The following is a 19,447-nucleotide window of genomic DNA, read 5'->3' as shown; positions in this document are numbered from 1 at the left end:
ACAGATACTGAAAAGATCCCAAGGGAGTATTATAAACAACTTTATGTTCATAAAATCAACAACTTATATGAAGTGAACAAATTCCTTGAAAGGTTCAAATTCAAAGGTTACTCAAGAAGAAATAGGTAACTTGAATATCCTGTATCTATCAAGGAAATTGAATTTGTGGTCAAAAACCTTTCAACAAGAAAACTAGGACCAGATGGTTCACTGGTGAATATGTCTGTAGATACATGTAGAAATTCTAAAAATTTTAGAAATGAATGCCTTCACTCCTTTTCAATAATATTTGCTATCTATAATCTTGGTAATTTTCCCAAATGTCAAGTTACACTGTCTTAATCATTCAGTAGCATCTCTAATTCAAAGAAAAGCAGCAAGAGATAGGGAAAATAACCAAGTATATTTATTAATTCAACTAAAACCCAAAGATGTCACTCTAAATATACAGAATAGAGTTAACAGAACTAGTGTTATTTGAACAAACAGTGGGTAATACTAAGTAATTTCATTTTCATTAACAAGTTTTTAAAAATCAAGTAATACTATATTACCACAAAGCTCTTTGTGCTAGGTAGTCTCCAAAAATGGCAGACACTAATTCCTCCAGCCCCGACTCCCTGTATGTACATGCCATTCCTCCCATGAAGAAGTGGAGTCAACTTTCCCTCTCCCTGGGCTGGCTTTGTGTCCAGCTTTAAACACAAAATACCATCAAAGTGATAGAGTGCCAGTTCCGGACTTAGCCTTTAAGTCTGGGAGCGTATGCTTTCTCCCTCTTGGAAAAGTTTCATTCTTAAAAGTCAGCTCTCATGCTGTAAGGAAGTCCAGGCTATCTGCTGAAGAGAAAGGCCATATGGAGAGGCCCTGGAATATGAGACATCATATGAAGAGAGAGCTCACTGGAGGAGAACCAAAAATCCAGACATGGGAGAACGGCTTTCATGGATTTTCCAGCCCAGTCCATGTGCCAGCTGAATGCAGCTGCTTGAAAAGTCCAACTGAGACCAGCAGAATTGCCCAGGCAAGCCACAAAATCAGAAGAAATTATATACTGTCATTGTTTTAAGATAATAAACTTGGGAACTTTACTTCACAGCAGTGAAGAACTGAGAGACATTATTCTCATAAATAAGGCATAATGTTATTTTTATTGCTCACAACTTCATTTGAACAGTAATCACCTAATTTTATATCTAAAAACACTGGAAAATGATACTTGCTGTGTCCCATTACTAAATATCATATAAACTGAAAATGAATTCTGGGGATAAAAATTAGAAAATAAGCTGTAAATTGCTTTATGACATTTTCACATGAAAAGCAATATATAATAATGAAATAGTCCTATATTCTTTAAGGATTGTAATTCTTAGGGACAAGGAGGTTTTAAAAAAGGATGACAGACTTAACGCTAAATTTCATAGCTTCTGTCAGTATGTCAATCTTAAAAAAAAAGAGGAATTTACATGGAAACTTATATTACTAACAAAAATTTACATTACTATATAAAATTTATATTACTATATGATAAAATCAGAAACATTTATCATATCTATTTTGATAAAACTTTGGAAAATTTTTAAATTATCTTTGATACCAAATGTTCATCTTCAGTGCGGTATACACGGTGATTATCTAGTCTTTACAAATGAAATGTAAACTATTTTCCTCTTTTGGATGGTGTTAAGGGAAAAGATACAATAAGATTTTAATTAAAAATAAGAGCATAACATACTATTTACAATAGTCAAGATATAGAAGCAAACTAAGTGTCCATCAACACATGAATGGATAAAGATATGATACACACACACACACACACACACACACACACCCCACACACAATGGAATATTACTCAGCCATGAAAAAAGAACAAAATAATGCCATTTGCAACAACGTGGATGGACCTAGAGATTATCATACTAAGTGAAGGTAAGTCAGAGAAATACAAATATTACATCACTTATATGTGGAAACTTTTTAAAAAGTACAAATGAATTATTTCCAAAACAGAAACAGACTCACAGACATAGAAAACAATCTATGGTTACCAAAGGGGAAACCAACACAAATTGTAAATCAACTAACACAATACCATATATCAGCTACACTTCAATAAAAAAAGTTTAAAAATAAGAGCTGAAACTAGTGCAATATTATAAATCAACAATATTTCAATAAAAAAAAATTTTAAGAGCATAAGACACTCTCCAGAAAAATTAACCCTCTAAAACCCAAACCTAAGAATTTATTAGGGAAATATTTTACAGAGTTATACTCTTTCTTTTACATAATCTCTAACATATCAACGTGGCTGTTTTAGGTTAAGAGATGCATGTGCATATACAAAAAGTACTTAATAAGTATATTCAAATCACACACACTAGAATGTAAGAAAAAGATTTTCTAGCCCCCAAACTAGGTTACAAATATTTATATATAATTGAAGAGGAATACAAGGAAAAAAATACAATGGTTTTAGCATATTTGGTCAAAAAAGATTAATTCCACATATATTTACAATGTAAGAGATAAACCAAATAAGGCCCATGGAGTCAAAGGAGGCTTTCAAGAAGTTCACCTCTCTGCCCGCTTCCTCTAGTGCTTTTGCCCAAGGAAGGGGAAGCTCTAATCTTATCAGTCAACTTCTACAACACTGATTATGCTGCTCCTCCCTCTGAGTAGGAAGTGAGAGATCACTTGATTTCAGCAGGTCTGTTCTTTTATTCCTCTCCTCTGTATGCTAGCCATTGTTATCAGTTATGGTAGTCAGGCAGTAAGTAAGAAAATTCCAAGAACTGGAATCAGACATAATGGGAATATAGGAGGTACTGATTATACTTCTTACCTAAGTCATGAGATGATAAACAGCTGCTCCCAGAGAGGCCTACATTGGTTACTTGAAAACTAAGCAGAAGTTTTATTCCCATTTGACTATTAATCCTTTTATGCTGTGCCGCTTCACATACGTGACAGGGTATAGATAATGGCAGCTTGGCAGACCAAGATTAAGCATTCCTGTGTCCTCTAGTCCAGCAGACCCCAACCTTCATTTTTGTGTAATTATTTCGTGGAAGACAATTTTAACACGGACTGAGGGTGGGAGGGATGGTTGAGGCAGTAATGCAAGCGATGGGGAGCAATGGGGAGCGACACATGAAGCTTCGCTCGCTCACCCGCTGCTCACCTCCTGCTGTGCAGCCTGGCGGGGGCGGGGGTGTGTGTGGATGAGGGGGGGTTGGGGACCACTGCTCTAATCAAATTCCTTTGAAAAATCATCTTTAATTTAAACAAAGATTAGCACTTGAATCTGGTTGCAAGGCCTTTGCCTCTTCTCTCCACCACCAGTATCCTTCCCTCTCCAAGAGTTTCAAGCTGCAGAGCAGATACTATGGCAATACTCTACCACATCTGTCTGATCAATGTAACAGAGAGCAGTTAAGACAATTCTCAGCATAGCTACCATAATCAGTAGGTGTTCTCTTCATCCTAGTGCCCATTTGTCAAAAAGTGAACAAAGAAGAAAACATATTCTGTAAATTATGAGAAGGATATTCATTTTTTTAAAACATCTTTATTGGAGTATAATTGCTTTACAATGGTGTGTTAGTTTCTGCTATATAACAAAGTGAATCAGCTTTACATAAACATACATCCCCATATCTCTTCCCTCTTGTGTCTCCCTCCCACCCGCCCTATGCCCCCTGCAAGTGGACACAAAGCACCAAGCTGATCTCCCTGTGCTATCCGGCTGCTTCCCACTAGCTAGCTATTTTACATTTGGTAGTATATATATCTCCATGCCACTCTCTCATTCGTCCCAGCTTACCCTTCCCCTTCCCCATTTCCTCAAGCCCATTATCTACGTCTGCGTCTTTATTCCTTCCCGTCCTGCCCCTAGGTTATACAGAACCATTTTTTAATTTTTTTTTTTAGATTCCATATACATGTGTTAGCATATGGTATTTGTTTTCTCTTTCTGTCTTACTTCACTCTTGTATGACACATTCTAGGTCCAACAAACTCACTATAAATAACTCAATTTCGTTTCTTTTTATGGCTGAGTAATATTCCATTGTATATATTTGTCACATCTTCTTTATCCATTCATCTGTCGATGGACACTTAGGTTGCTTCCATGTCTTGGCTATTGTAAATAGAGCTGCAATGAACATTGTGGTACATGACTCTTTTTGAATTATGGTGTTCTCAGGGTATATGCCCAGTAGTGGGATTGCTGGGTCAAATGGTAGTTCTATTTTTAGTTTTTTAAGGAACCTCCATACTGTTCACCATACTGGCTCTATCAATTTACATTCCCATCAGCAGTGCAAAACGGTTCCCTTTTCTCCACACCCACACCCTCTCCAGCATTTACTGTTTGTAGAATTTTTGATGATGGCCATTCTGACTACTGTAAGGTGATACCTCATTGTGATTTTGATTTGCATTTCCTAATGATTAGTGATACTGAGAATCCTTTCATGTGTTTGCTGGCAATCTGTATATCTCCTTTGGAGAAATGTCTATTTAGGTCTTCTGCCCATTTTTGGAATGGGTTGTTTTTTTGATATTGAGCTGCATGAGCTGCCTGTGTATTTTGCAGATTAATCCTTTGTCATCTGCTTCATTTGCAAATATTTTCTCCCATTCTGAGGGTTGTCTTTTCATCTTGTTTATGTTTTCCTTTGCTTTGCATAAGTTTTAAGTTTCATTAGGTCCCATTTTTTTATTTTTGTTTTTATTTCCATTTCTCTGTGAGGTGGGTCAAAAAAGATCTTGCTGTGATGTATGTCTTAAGAGTGTTCTGCCTGTTTTCCTCTAAGAGTTTGATAGTGCCTGGCCTTACATTTAGGTCTTTACTTAATTTTGAGTTCATTTTTGTGTAAGGTATTAAGGAGTGTTCTAATTTCATTCTTTTACATGTACCTGTCCAGTTTTCCCAGCACCACTTATTGAAGAGGCTGTTTTTTTCTCCATTGTATATCATTGCCTCCTTTATCAAGATAAGGTGACCATTTGTGTGTGGGTTTATCTCTGGGCTTTCTATCCTGTTCCATTGACCTATATTTCTGTTTTTGTGCCAGTACCATACTGTCTTCATTACTGTAGCTTTGTAGTAGTGTCTGAAGTCAGGGAGCCTGATTCCTCCAGCTCCGTTTTTCATTCTCAGGATTGTTTTGGCTATTTGGGGTCTTTTGTGTTTTCATACAAATTGTGAAATGCTTTGTACTAGTTCTGTGAAAAATGCCATTCGTAGTTTGATAGGGATTGCACTGAATCTGTAGATTGCTTTGGGTAGTATAGTCATTTTCACAATGTTGATTCTTCCAAACCAAGAACATGGTATATCTCTCCATCTGTTTGTATTTAATTTATTTCATCAGTGTCTTATAGTTTTCTGCATACAGGTCTTTTGTCTCCTTAGGTAGGTTTATTCCTAGGTATTTTATTCTTTTTGTTGCAGTGGTAAATGGGAGTGTTTCCTTTATTTCTCCTTCATATTTTTCATCATTAGTGTATAGGAATGCAGGAGATTTCTGTGCATTAATTTTGTATCCTGCTACTTTACCAAATTCATTGATTAGCTCTAGTAGTTTTTTGGTAGCATCTCTGGGATTCTCTATGTATAGTATCATGTCATCTGCAAACAGTGACAGTTTTACTTCTTCTTTTCTGATTTGGATTCATTTTTTTTTCTTCTCTGATTGCTGTGGCTAAAACTTCCAAAACTATGTTGAATAATAGTGGTGAGAGGGGACAACCTTGTCTTGTTCTAGATCTTAGTGGAAATGGTTTCAGTTTTTCACCAGTGAGAACAAAGATGGCTGTGGCATACATGGCCTTTATTATGTTGAAGTAAGTTCCCTCTATGCTTACTTTCTGGAGAGTTTTTATCATTAATCAATTATCAAAAATTCAAAATTTTGAATTTTGTCAAAAGCTTTTTCTTGTGAAAGCTTTTATCGAGATGATCATATGGTTTTTCTCCTTCAATTTGTTAATATGGTGCATCACATTGATTGATTTGTGTAAATTGAAAAATCCTTTCATTCCTCGGATAAACCCCACTTGATCATGGTGTATGATCATTTTAATGTGCTGTTGGATTCTGTTTGCTAGTATTTTTTTTGAGGATTTATGCATTTATGTTCATCAGTGATATTGGCCTGTAGTTTCCTTTTCTTGTGACATCTTTATCTGGTTTTGCTATCAGGGTGATGGTGGCCTCATAGAATGAGTTTGGGAGTGTTCCTCCCTCTGCTATATTTTGGAAGAGTTTGAGAAGGATAGGTGTTAGCTCTTCTCTAAATGTTTGATAGAATTCGCCTGTGAAGCCATCTGGTCCTGGGCTTTTGTTTGTTGGAAGATTTTTAAATCACAGTTTCAATTTCAGTGCTTGTGATCGGTCTGTTCATTTTTTCTATTTCTTCCTGTTTCAGTCTCAGAAGGTTGTGCTTTTAAAGAATTTTTTCCAGGTTGCCCATTTTACTGGCATAGAGTTGCTTGTAGTCATCCCTCATGATCCTTTGTATTTCTGCTGTGTCAGTTGTTATGTCTCCTTTTTCATTTCTAATTCTATTGATTTGAGTCTTCTCCCTTTTTCTCTTGATGAGTCTGGCTAATGGTTTATTAATTTTGTTTATGTTCTCAAAGAACCAGCTCTTAGTTTTTTTGATCTTAGCTATTGTTTCCTTCATTTCTTTTTCATTTATTTCTGATCTGATCTTTATGATTTCTTTCCTTCTTCTAAATTTGGTGGTTTTTTGTTCTTCTTTCTCTAACTGCTTCAGGTGTAAGGTTAGGTTGTTTATTTGAGATGTTTCTTGTTTTTTGAGGTAGGTATTGCTATAAACTTCCCTCTTAGAACTGCTTTTGCTGAATTCCTTAGGTTTTGGGTCCTCGTGTTTTCATTGTCATTTGTTTCTAGGTATTTTTTGATTTCCTCTTTGATTTCTTCAGTGATGTCTTGGTTATTTAGTAGTATTGTTTAGCCTCCATGTATTTGTATTTTTCACAGATTTTTTTCCTGTAATTGATATTTAGTCTCATAGCATTGTGGTCAGAAAAGATACATGATATGATTTCAATTTTCTTGAATTTGCCAAGGCTTGATTTGTGACCAAGATATAATCTATCCTGGAGAATGTTCCATGAACACTTGAGAAGAAAGTGTATTCTGTTGTTTTTGGATGGAATGTCCACATCTGCTGGTGTGTTTTGGGGTGTCTGTGACTTTATTATGATTTTAGGCAGCCTTCCCACTAATGGGTAGGGTTGTGTTCCTGTCTTGCTAGTTGTTTCGCATAGGGTGTCCAGCACTGCAGCTTGCTGGTTGTTGAGTGTAGCTGGCTCTTCCTGTTGAGGTGGAGATCTCTGAGAGAGCTTTCGCCATTTGATATTACATGGGGCTGGGAGGTCTCTGGTGGACCAATGTCCTGAACTCGGCTCTCCCACCTCAGAGGCTCAGGCCTGACACCTGGCCGGAGCACCAAGACCCTGTTAGCCACACAGCCATGTATGTGGGGAGTTTCTTGCCTTTGGGGAAGTCTGAGGTTTTCTGCCAGCGTTCAGTACATGTTCTGTAGGAGCTGTTCCTCATGTAAATGTATTTTTGATATATTCGTGGGGAGGAAGGTGAGCTACATGCCTTACTCCTCCGCCATCCTGAAGCTATCTCTTAGAGAAGGATATTCTTATCTGAAAATATTTGTGTTTACAATCTAAAATTTAAAGTAATCTGAACTTGTACATTCTTTTTATAACTGAAATTCATAAAGGATATATAGCTGACTCTTGAACAACATGGGTTTGAGTTCTGTGGATCCATTTACATGTAGATTTTTTTCTACTCATTTTTTTTGATCCACTGTTGGTTGAATCCTCAAATGCAGAACCACAGATACAAAACAAGAGTGCATATGGAGGAAATGTTGCATCAGAGGAACCACAGATAGGGAGAACTGGGACACAGAGGGCCGACTATAACTTATTTTAACTATAACTTAATTTTAACTGTGCAGAGGGCAGCTCACCAAGCTTCTGTGTTGTTCATGTGTCAACTGTAGTTTTAGAGTCATCTTAAGGAAGTGATAGTAATATTTCACCCTTTTGAACCAAGTTATTACGATTGCTTTAGCATAGTTAGTGGTACAAATGTTCTTTTTCTGGACTCTTTGTTATTTCAAACTTTTTATACTATTTCATATTAAATAAAATTTTTAAATTACAATGGAAATAAGATATAGGCTAAATAAGACAATAGACCCCAACCCCCCAAATTCAAAATACTTCTATCAATTTTTCATTTTGGAGGCTTACTTTCAACAAGAGAATTCTAGGAGACTCCAGTTTAAAAATGTGTGAATGTTTAATTATCTTTATGTGGATAAAGTAGAATACTAGCTAATAATAGTTAATATTAATTGAGCACTTAGTATATACGTACTTCACATATATTCCAAACTATATTTTAATCCTCACAACTCTATGAGGTAAGTACCACTGTTATCTTCCTTTTATAGATAAAAGAACTAAAGGACAGAAAGATTAAGGGACTTTCCCCACAATTACACACACTGTAGACCCAGGACATGAACTCAAGCAGTAGGACAACAAAAACCTCACTTTCTACCAGTATTCTATAATATTAAAATTCTACTGATTTTTCCAAGAGTGCTCTAATATAAAATGAAATTAACTAATATGCAAGCACTGTGTAAATGCAACAATTTGACATACTATTTTGAGAAACAGAGTACAAATATAAGAGAGCCTATCTGTATAATTTTGTTTCTAATATAGCTCATTTATGTTATGACTATAACAATTATAGAGATTATAGAAGCTCAAGATATGTGAATCAAAAAAAGTAGACTGCATACTGAAGTTGCATAGTGTGTAAAGTCATTATATGCTTGAATAAGATATTTAACTTCTTTAAATATCATAGGACTCAACTGTAAAATGGGATAACAGTACCTACCTCATATGATTCCTATGAGGATCAAATGAGATAACACATATAAAAGTACTGCTCAGAGCCTAGCACAAAATAAGCATATAATAAATCTTTATAAGTGATAATTAGTGAAGGTGATAAATTCTAAGATAATCAACACTGGTAAAAAAACAGGAAAACGTATTATGCTTTAATAATTATTTACAACCTGCCTTAACAGAAAAAGAAGGATCTTCCATAGTTTTCCATTTTTATATCTTTCAAAATGGTTGTCTCTCTTCATTCAAAGTTCTTCTGCAAATTTTCATATTCATTTCCAAAATTCTTACATCTATCAGTAACAGTATTTCTAGTTAGAGTGTTATAAACTTCCCACTTTCAACCTCTAACTGCCTAAACAGCATCTTACTATTAATCTTTCTTATTAAGAAGTTCTGCAGCAGTCTAGCTTGTTACTGAACAAGGTAGTTTATTACTCAAAGGGTGACAATAATCAGGATATGACTTTAAATTTATAAGCATAGTCAAATTTCAAATTAATTGTGTACATGTGCATATACATGAGCAAAAGAAGCTTTTTTCTCTCTGAGAAGGTGGGTAAAGATAGATTGTATTTTTCTCTTTGCAGTACCTGAGGAACAAGGGCAGAGCGTTGTTAAGGTGATTCAAAAGAAAACAGGGATAAAATTCAACTAACAAATAGAGGCTTAGTCTTCAAGGAAGACATACAGCGTTCTCAGACATTTGGCCAAGATCAAGTATAGAATATTATTCTAATTAGAATAGAAATTTCAGGTAAGGAAAGGATGATTAACTAAATCTAAGTTGTAACTCAGCAAGTTCCCATGGTTAGCACATAGGAAAAAGAGGATTTGAACTCAGGCAGTCTAACTCCAAAGAGTTCTTAATCACTGTGCTAATACCAAATTACATGGATCATTACCTTAAGAATTAGCATTTTCCTACCTGAAGATTAATTTAAAATCTATTATAACAAATATATTCTAACATTAAAAATGGCATGTTCATCTATTTTGAATACTTTTACCCTTAATCTTAAAATACCACTTTTTACATGGGGAGTTGCTTTGAAATTTTCTATAGCAATGAAAAACATAATTTATAATTCTCATAAATATATAAATTGGCAATTATTATTCTGGAGCACTGAGGGAAGAAAAAATCTATTTCTCTCATTGGCTCAGAAGCAGCCACTAAAATAAAAAGCTATAATTTCCAAGACTGTTTGCTTTCCTGCTGACATTAGTGAGGCTGGGGCACAAAGCAGGAAGTATACCAGAGCCATTTCACCTTCTGCTTTCAGGAGAACACAGAATGCCAAATAGATAAGGACCATATTAGGGAAAACACTTTATTTCCAAGTTTCTAAAATAGTATTAAAAACAATAAGGGAAAAATGCAAATTATAAAGTAGTATGATGGCACATCAATCACAACTTCCTAACAGCCCTTTCAGCATTCAGTGGTAATTGCTGAAACACTGAAATAAAGTGATGTTTCAATTATTTCGTTTTAAACAATGACAGGTTTAAGATTCACCTGATTAAAAACCATCCACACCAATATACTAGCATATCATAAGATAATTGGCTAACAGTTTTTGCAAATGACAGTTGTTAACATATTTATTCTACACATATAAATGTTGTGCTGAGGAGGAGAGTAAGATGTTCTTTTTTACCTTTCTTTTATGATGGGTTGTAGAAGCATCCATCTCTTCCTCTCCTATATTATCAATTTGTGAAGTTGGACTACAATTCATTCTCTCCTCTTCTTGCCTCTGGAGTCTGTCTGCTACAGCCTGGATAGCTTCTGTCCATTCTTCCCTACAAAAACAAGAAAAAATTCCCATTAATAAAGAATCGTAATGATGCAAATATTTCTCTTTTATAAAATATAAAATCAACACAAAGTCTATTCCAGAGTAATACATAAGCCCCATCTTTACTTCAAGATATACTAGCATTTATTTGGAGGTATATTAACAAAGAAGAAGGAGGAGGAGGAGGGGGAGGAGAAGGGGAGACGGAGAAGACGATTGTAAGAAAACTGACTAAAAATCCTTTTAAAGTATGGTTAAATTTTAATTCTCTGCACACATCTTATCTATAAAGTATATGAACCCCCAAAACTTTGCCACACTTTTAAAATGTATTGTTTAGTCATTGTAAGTCCATCACTGACATACTCAGTTTCTTTATTATGGTCCAACAGATGTTCCAAGAAAAAGCTTTCAAAGGCAAAAACTGTTCCCAGATCATAGGTAAGTTTCTGTTTGAAAAAATGATAGGCACAGTTTGTAGCTTAAATAATAAATCTCAGGAGTAGTATGAAGCTTTTACTTTTTGACACTTGTGCTATCAGATAAAGGATCATTTACTTCCATATAAATAAAATAAGTTTGCAGATTTCTTAAGACAAAGTCTGTTAGAATTGCATTAAATCTGTAGGTCAATCTGGAGGAAATTGCCATCTTAATAAACTAAGACTTCCAATCCATGAACATGGTATAGCTCTCCATTTATTTAGGTCTTCAATTTTCTAATGCAGTGTTTCGTAATTTTCTGTGAAAATGTCTTGCAAATCTTTAATTGAATTTATTTCTAAGTATTCTTTTATGCTATTATGGAAGTTTAATTTTTTTCATTTTCTAATTTTTCTTGCTAGTATTTAGAAATACAATTGCTTTTTCTATGTTGACCTTTTATTCTATAGCCTTAATAATTTCATTTACTATTTCTAACAGCTTTTATTTTTCTGAATTTTCTACAAATACTACCATACTGTCTACAAATAAGAGCAATTTGCTTCTTCCTTTCCAGTGTGTTTCCCTTTCATTTCTTTCTCTTGCCTTATAATGCACTAGAACAGACCATCAATACAATGTTAAATAAAAGTGGTGACAGCAGACATTCTTTGTTCCACATGTTAAGAGAGAAAATATCAAGCCTTTTACCTTTGAGTATTATTAACCTGTAGTTTGTAGATACCCTTAATCAAGTTGAGTAAGTTCCCTTCCATTCCTAGCCAGCTGGGTGTTTTTGTTATGAAAGAGTGTTGAATTTTTTCAAATGCTTCTTCTGCACCTGTTGAAATGACCATGTAGTTTTCTTTTATCCTATTAATACAGTGAAATTAGTTGAATGATTTTCAGATGTTAATACAACTGAATTCTAGTATAAACTCCATTTAGTCATAATGTATTAACCTTTTTCTTGCATATTTTTTGAACTTGATTTGTCAAACTTTTGTTAAGAAATTTTGCATTGACTATAGTCACAAGTACATTGGGCTACTTCTTCTTTTTTTAAATCAATATTTTTAGTGAACTATAGTTGATTTACAATGCTAATTTTGCTGTATAGCAAAGCAATACAGTTAAATATATATACATGCTTTTTTTTTAATGTATTCTTTTCCTTTATGGTTTATGATAGGATATTGAACATAGTTCCCTGTGCTATATAGTAGGACTTTGTTGTTTCTCCATTCTATATATAAAAGCTTACATCTGCTAACCCCAACCTGCCATTCTATCGCTCCCCCAACTCCCTCTCCCTTGGCAACCACCAGTCTGTTCTCTAGGTCTAAGATTCTGTTTTTGTTTCATAGATAGGTTCATTTGTGTCATATTTTAGATTCCACATATAAGCGATATCATATTTTGTCTTTCTCTTTCTGACTTACTCCACTTAGTATGATAATCTCTAGTTGCATCCATGTTGCTGCAAATGGAATTATTTCGTTCTTTTCCATGGCTGAGTAGTATTCCATTGTATATATGTACCACATCTTTATTCATTCATCTGTCGATGGGTATTTAGGTTGTTTCTATGTCTTAGCTATTGTGAATACAGCTGCTATGAACATAGGGGCACATGGCTTTCTGAATTATACTTTTTTTTTTTTTTGGCAGTACATGAGCCTCTCACTGTTGTGGCCTCTCCCATTGTGGAGCACAGGCTCCAGACATGCAGGCTCAGCGGCCATGGCTCATGGGTAGCCGCTCCGTGGCATGTGGGATCTTCCCGGACCGGGGCACAAACCCGTGTCCCCTGCATCAGCAGGTGGACTCTCAACCACTACGCCACCAGGGAAGCCCTGAATTATACTTTTGTATGAATATATGCCCAGGAGTGGGATTGCTGGATCATATGCTAATTCTGTTTGTAGATTTCTGAGATACCTCCATACCGTTTTCCACAGTGGCTGCACCAACTTACATTCCCACCAACAATGTAGGAGGGTTCCCTTTCCTCCACACCCTCTCCAGCATTTGTTATTTGTAACTTTTTAATGATGGACATTCTGACTGGTGTGAGGTGGTACCTCATTGCAGTTTTGATTTGCATTCTCTAATAGCAATGTTGAGCATCTTTTCACATGCCTATTGGTCATCTATATTTGTTCTTTGGAGAAATCTCTATTTACGTCTTCTGCCCATTATTTGACTAGGCTGTTTGTTTTGTTGTTGTTATGAGCTGTTTGTATATTTTGGAAATTAAGCTCTTGTTGGTTGCAATATTTGAAAATATTTTCTCCCATTCTTGTAAGTTGTCTTTTCGTTTTGTTTATCGTTTCCTATGCTGTGCAAAAGCTTGTAAGTTTGATTAGGTCTCAATTGTTTATTTTTGTTTTTATTTCTATTGCCTTAGGAGACTGACCTAAGAAAACAATGTTAAGATTTATGTCAGAGAATGTTTAGCCTATGATCTCTTCTAGGAGTTTTATGGTGTCATTTCTTATGTTTAAGTCTTTAAGCCATTTTGAGTTTATTTTTGTGTATGGTGAGAGGATGTGTTCTAATTTCATTGATTTATATGCGGCTGTCCAACTTTCACAACACCACTTGCTGAAGAGATTGTCTTTTCCCTGTTGTATATTCTTGCTCCCTTTGTTGAAGATTAATTGACAACTGGTGTGTGGGTTTATTTCTGGGCTCTCTGTACTGTTCCATTGAACCATATGTCTGATTTTGTGCCAATACCACACTGTTTCGATAACTGTAGCTTTGTAGTATTGTCTGAAGTCTGGGAGGGTTATACCTCCTGCTTTGTTCTTTTTCTTCAGGATTGCTTTGGTCATTCTGGGTCTTTTATGGTTCCATATGAATTTTAGGATTATTTGTTCTAGTTCTGTGAAAAATGTCATGGGTAATTTGATAGGGATTGCATCAAATCTGTAGATTGCTTTGAGTAGTATAGCCATTTTAACAATATTAATTCTTCCAATCCAAGAGCATGGGATATCTTTCCATTTCTTTGAATTATCTTCAATTTCCCTTATTAATGTTTTGTAGTTCTCAGTGTATGAGTCTTTCACCTCCTTGATCAAATTTATTCATAAGTATTTTATTTTGGGGGGTGCAATTTTTAAAGGTATTGTTTTTTTTATATTCCCTGATAGTTCATCATTGGTGAAAAGAAATGCAACCAATTTCTGTATGTTAATCTTGTATCCTGCTACCTTGTTGAGTTCGTTTATCATTTCTAGTAGTTTTTATGTGGAGTCTTTAGGGTTTTGTATATATAATATATTATCATCTGCATATAATAACAATTTGACCTCTCGTATTCCAGTTTGGATACCTTTTATTTCTTCTTCATGTTTGACTGCCGTGGTTAGGACTTCCAATACTATGCTGAATAGAAGAAGTGCGAGTGGGTATCCTTGTCTTGCTCCAGATTTTAGCGGGAAAGCTTTCAGCTTTTCACCACTGAGTATTATATTGGCTATAGGTCTGTCACGAATAACTTTTATTATTTTGAGATATGTTCCCTCTATACCCACTTTTGTAAGAGTTTTAATCATGAATACATGTTGAATTTTGTCAAATGCTTTTTCTGCATCTATTGAGATGGTCATGTGGTTTTGGGCTTTTATGTGGTGTACCACATTGACTGATTTGTGTATGTTGAACCATCCTTGTGAACTTGGGATGAATCCCAATTGGTTATGGTGTATGATCTTTTTATGTGTTGTTGGATTTGGTTTGCTAATATTTTGTTGATATAGTTCTCTCTTCTTATGGTAGCACTGACCATTTTTTGGAATGAGGGTGACACTAGCCTTATAAAATGAGAAGGGAAAGGTTCCCACCTCCATTATTTTATGTAATTAATTGTGTAGGCTTGGTAATATTTCCTCTTCAAATACTTGACAGAAGTAAACAGTGAAGCCATCTGGAATTGGAGTTTTTCTTCAGGAAAAATTTTTTACTCAAACTCAATACTGTTCATTGATATTGAGCTGTTCAAGTTTGCCAATGTTTTCTAGGGGTCAGTATCAGTAATTTGTGTCTTCCCTCTTTTTTCTATTTTTTCCTAACAATCTTCCAAGACATTTTTTGATACTATTAAGTATTTCAAAGAACTAACTTTTGTTTATGGATTATTCCCTATTATTTTTCTACTTTCTATTTAATTGAATTCTACTCTCTTTTGTTTCCTTCTTTTGGATTGCTCTGGGATTAATTTACTCTACTTTTCTACTTTCTTAAGATGGAAATTTAATGACTAGAGAACTTTCTTCTTTTCAAATACAAGCATTAGAGGTGATACATTTCTCTCTAAGCACCTTTCTGCATCTATGCTCATCAGTGATAGTCGTCTGTAATTTTTTTGTCTGATATCTTTGGTTTTGGTATCAGGGTGATGGTGGCCTCATTGAACGAGTTTGGGAGTGATCCTCCCTCTGCAATTTTTTGGAAGCGTTTAAGAAGGATAGGTGTTAGCTCTTCTCTAAATATTTGATAGAATTCGCCAGTGAAGTGATCTGGTCCTAGACTTTTGTTTGTTGGAAGATTTTCAATCACAGTTTCAATTTCAGTACCTATGATTGGTCTGTTTATATTTTCTATTTCTTCCTGGTTCAGTCTTGGAAAATTGTACCTTTCCAAGAATTTGTCCATTTCTTCCAGGTTGTCCATTTTATTTGCACATAGTTGCTTATATTAGTCTCATGATCCTTTGTATTTCTGTGGTGTCAGTTGTAATTTCTGCTTTTTCATTTCTAACTTTATTGAGTCCTCTCCCTTTTTTTCTTGATGAGTCTGGCTAAAGGTTTATCAATTTTGTTTATCTTCTGAAAAAACCAACTTTTGTTTTTATCGATCTTTGCTGTTGTTTTCTTCATTTCTATTTCATTTATTTCTGCTCTGATCTTTATGATTTCTTTCCCTTTGCTAATTTTGGGTTTCCTTTGTTCTTCTTTCTCTAGTTGCTTTAGGTGTAAGGTTAGATTGTTTATGTGAGATTTTTCTTGTTTCTTGAGGTGAGATTCAATTGCTACATACTTCCCTCTTAGAAGTGCTTTTCCTGTGTTTTGGAAACAGTTTTGAGTCATTGTGTTTTTGTTGTCACTTGTTTCTATGTACTTTTTTTCTTTCCTCTTTGATTTCTTCAGTGATCTCTTAGTTTTTTAGCAGCGCACTGTTTAGCCTCCATGTGTTTGTGTTATTTACAGCTTTTTTCCTCTAACTGATTTCTAATCTCATAGCATTGTGGTCAAAAAAGATACTTGATATGATTTCAATTTCCTTACATTTTCCGAGGCTTGATTTGTGACACAAGATGTGATCTATCTTGGAGAATGTTCCTTGTGCACTTAAGCAGTATTCTACTGCTTTTGGGTGGAATGTCTTATAAATATCAATTAAATCTATGTGGTCTATTGTGTTATTTAAAGCTTCTGTTTCCTTATTTATTTTCTGTCTGGATGATCTGTCCATTGGTGTACATAAGGTGTTAAATTCCACCACTATTATCGTGTTACTGTTGATTTCCCCTTTTATGGCTGTTAGCATTTGCCTTATGTACTGAGGTGCTCTTATGTTGGGTGCATAAATATTTATGATTATTATGTTTTCTTCTTGGATTAATCCCTTGATCATTATGTAGTGTCCTTCCATGTCTTTTGTAACAAGCCTTTATTTTAAAGTCTATTTTATCTGATATGAGTATTGCTACTCCAGCTTTCTTTTGATTTCCATTTGCATGGAATAGCTTTTTCCATCTCCTCACTTTCATTCTGTATGTATCCCTAAGTCTGAAGTGGATCTCTTGAAGACGGCATATATGGGTCCTGTTTTTGTATCCATTCAGCCAGTCTGTATCTTTTGGTTGGAGTATTAAATCCATTTACATTCAAGGCGATTATTGGTATGTATGTTCCTATTACCATTTTCTTAATTGTTTGGGGTTTGTTTTTGTGGGTCTTTTTCTTCTCTTGTGTTGCCCACCTAGAGAAGTTCCTTTAGCATTTGTTGTAAAGCTGGTTTGGTGGTGCTGAATTATCTTAGCTTTTGTTTGCCTGTAAAGCTTTTGATTTCTCTGTTGAATGTGAATGAGATCCTTGCTGGGTAGAGTAATCTGGGTTGTACGTTTTTCCCTTTCATCACTTTAAATATATCCTGCCACTGCCTTCTGACCTGCAGAGTTTCTGCTGAAAAATCAGCTGATAACCTTATAGGGATTCCCTTGTATTTTATTTGTTGCTTTTCCCTTGCTGTTTTTAATTTTTTTTTCTTTGAATTTATTTGTTGTTAGTTTGATTAATATGTGTCTTGGTGTGTTTCTCCTAAGGTTTATCCTATATGGGACTCTCTGTGCTTCCTGGACTTGGGTGGCTATTTCCTTTCCCACGTTAGGGAAGTTTTCAACTATAATTTCTTCAGATATTTTCTCAGACACTTTCTCTTTCTATTCTTCTTCTGGGACCCCTATAATTTGTTATGTTGTTGCATTTAATATTGTCCCAGAGGTCTCTGAGACTGTCCTCAGTTCTTTTCATTCTTTATTCTGCTCCTCAGCAGTTATTTCCACCATTCTATCTTCCAGCTCATTTATCCATTCTTCTGTCTCAGTTATTCTGCTACTGATTCCTTCTAGTGTAGTTTTCATTTCAGTTATTGTGTTGTTATTCACTGTTTGTTTGGTTTTTAGTTCTACTAGGTCTTTGTTAACCACCTCTTGTATTTTCTTGATCCGTGCCTCCATTCTATTTCTGTGACTTTGGATCATCTTTACTATCATTACTCTGTATTCTTTTTCAGGTAGGTTGCCTATTTCCTCTTCTTTTATTTGGTCTTGTAGGTTTTTACCTTGCTCCTCCATCTGTAAAATGTTTTTGTCAACTGTTTTTTTTTTTTTTTTTTGATGGGTGGGGCTGCGTTTCTGTCTTACTGGCTGTTTGGCTTGCGGCATCCAGCGCTGGAGTTTGCAGGCAGTTGGGTAGAGCTGGGTCTTGGTGCTGAGATGAGGACCTCCAGGAGACCTCGCTCCGATTAAGATTCCCTGGGGTCTGAGCTTCTCTGTTGGTCCAGCTGTTTGGACTCAGCGCTCCCACCACAGGAGCTCAGGCCCAACCTCTGCCCTGGGAGCCAAGATACCACAATCCATGCATCACAGCAGTCATTTCCAGAGAAGTTTTGGGATTACTGGAATATCTGACATGGACTGAAGTGTTATTTAATTAATTTATTTACGTATATCAATTTTAACAGCTTTATTGGAATATAATTCACATATCACACAAAGTACTCCTTTAATGTGAACAAGTCAGTGATATCTAGTATGTTCACAAAATTGTGCAACCATCACCGTAACTTAAGCACATTTAAGAACATTTTACTCACCCCAACGAGAAACCCTAACCCTAGGCATCTACCAATGTACTTTCTGTCTGTCTGCCTGTTCTAAGCACTTCACATAAATGGAATCATACAATATATTGTTCTTTACGACTGGCTTCTTGTGATTTAACAAAATGTTTTTAAGGCTCATCCATGATGTACTTCATTTCTTATTATGTTTGAATAACATTATATTGTAAAAATGTACCATATTTATTTATCCAATTGTCAGTTCATGGATATTTCTATTGTTTGTACTTTTTGGCAATTATGAATAATGCTACTATGAACATCATATATAAGTTTTTTTAGTATACATAAGTTTTTATTTCTTTGTGGTATATACTTAGGAGAGGAATTGCTGGGTCATATGGTAACTCTATATTTAACTTTTTTTTTTTTTTTTTTTTTTTGCGGTACGCAGGCCTCTCACTGTTGTGGCCTCTCCCATTGTGGAGCACAGGCTCCGGATGCGCAGGCTCAGTGGCCACGGCTCACGGGCCCAGTTGCTCCACGGCATGTGGGATCTTCCCAGACCGGGGCACGAACCCGTATCCCCTGCATCGGCAGGCGGACTCTCAACCACTGCGCCACAGGGAAGCCCTATATTTAACTTTTGAGGACATGCCATATTGTTTTCCAAAGCAGCTGTACTATTTTACACTCCAACCAGCACTGTATGAGGCTTCCAATTTCTCCACACTTGCTATTAGCTGTCTGTTTTATTGTAGCTATCCCAGTGCATGTGTAGTGGTATCTCACTGTGACTTTGATTTTTGTTTTCCTGAAGCTAATGATGTTGAGCACCTTCTCATGTGCTCATGGGCTA

At 35.4% G+C, this 19,447-nt stretch overlaps 1 protein-coding gene across 1 annotated transcript in view; it reads right to left on the bottom strand.

Moving 5' to 3' along the window:
- The window catches only part of AKT3 (AKT serine/threonine kinase 3), a 393,469-nt gene that overhangs the window by 179,928 nt on the left and 194,094 nt on the right, over positions 1-19,447 (bottom strand). The window contains exons 7-8 of the mRNA XM_060128626.1: positions 11,944-12,105; positions 10,669-10,813 (exon numbers count right to left, since the gene is read on the bottom strand). Of these exons, the coding sequence (XP_059984609.1) occupies positions 10,669-10,813; positions 11,944-12,105 (307 nt within the window). The remainder of the gene's footprint in view (positions 1-10,668; positions 10,814-11,943; positions 12,106-19,447) is intronic.

The sequence above is a fragment of the Lagenorhynchus albirostris genome, chromosome 2 (assembly GCF_949774975.1).
Source record: "Lagenorhynchus albirostris chromosome 2, mLagAlb1.1, whole genome shotgun sequence".
In the NCBI taxonomy this organism is placed as follows: Eukaryota; Metazoa; Chordata; class Mammalia; order Artiodactyla; family Delphinidae; genus Lagenorhynchus; species Lagenorhynchus albirostris.
This window is presented reverse-complemented; position numbering and strand designations above follow the sequence as displayed.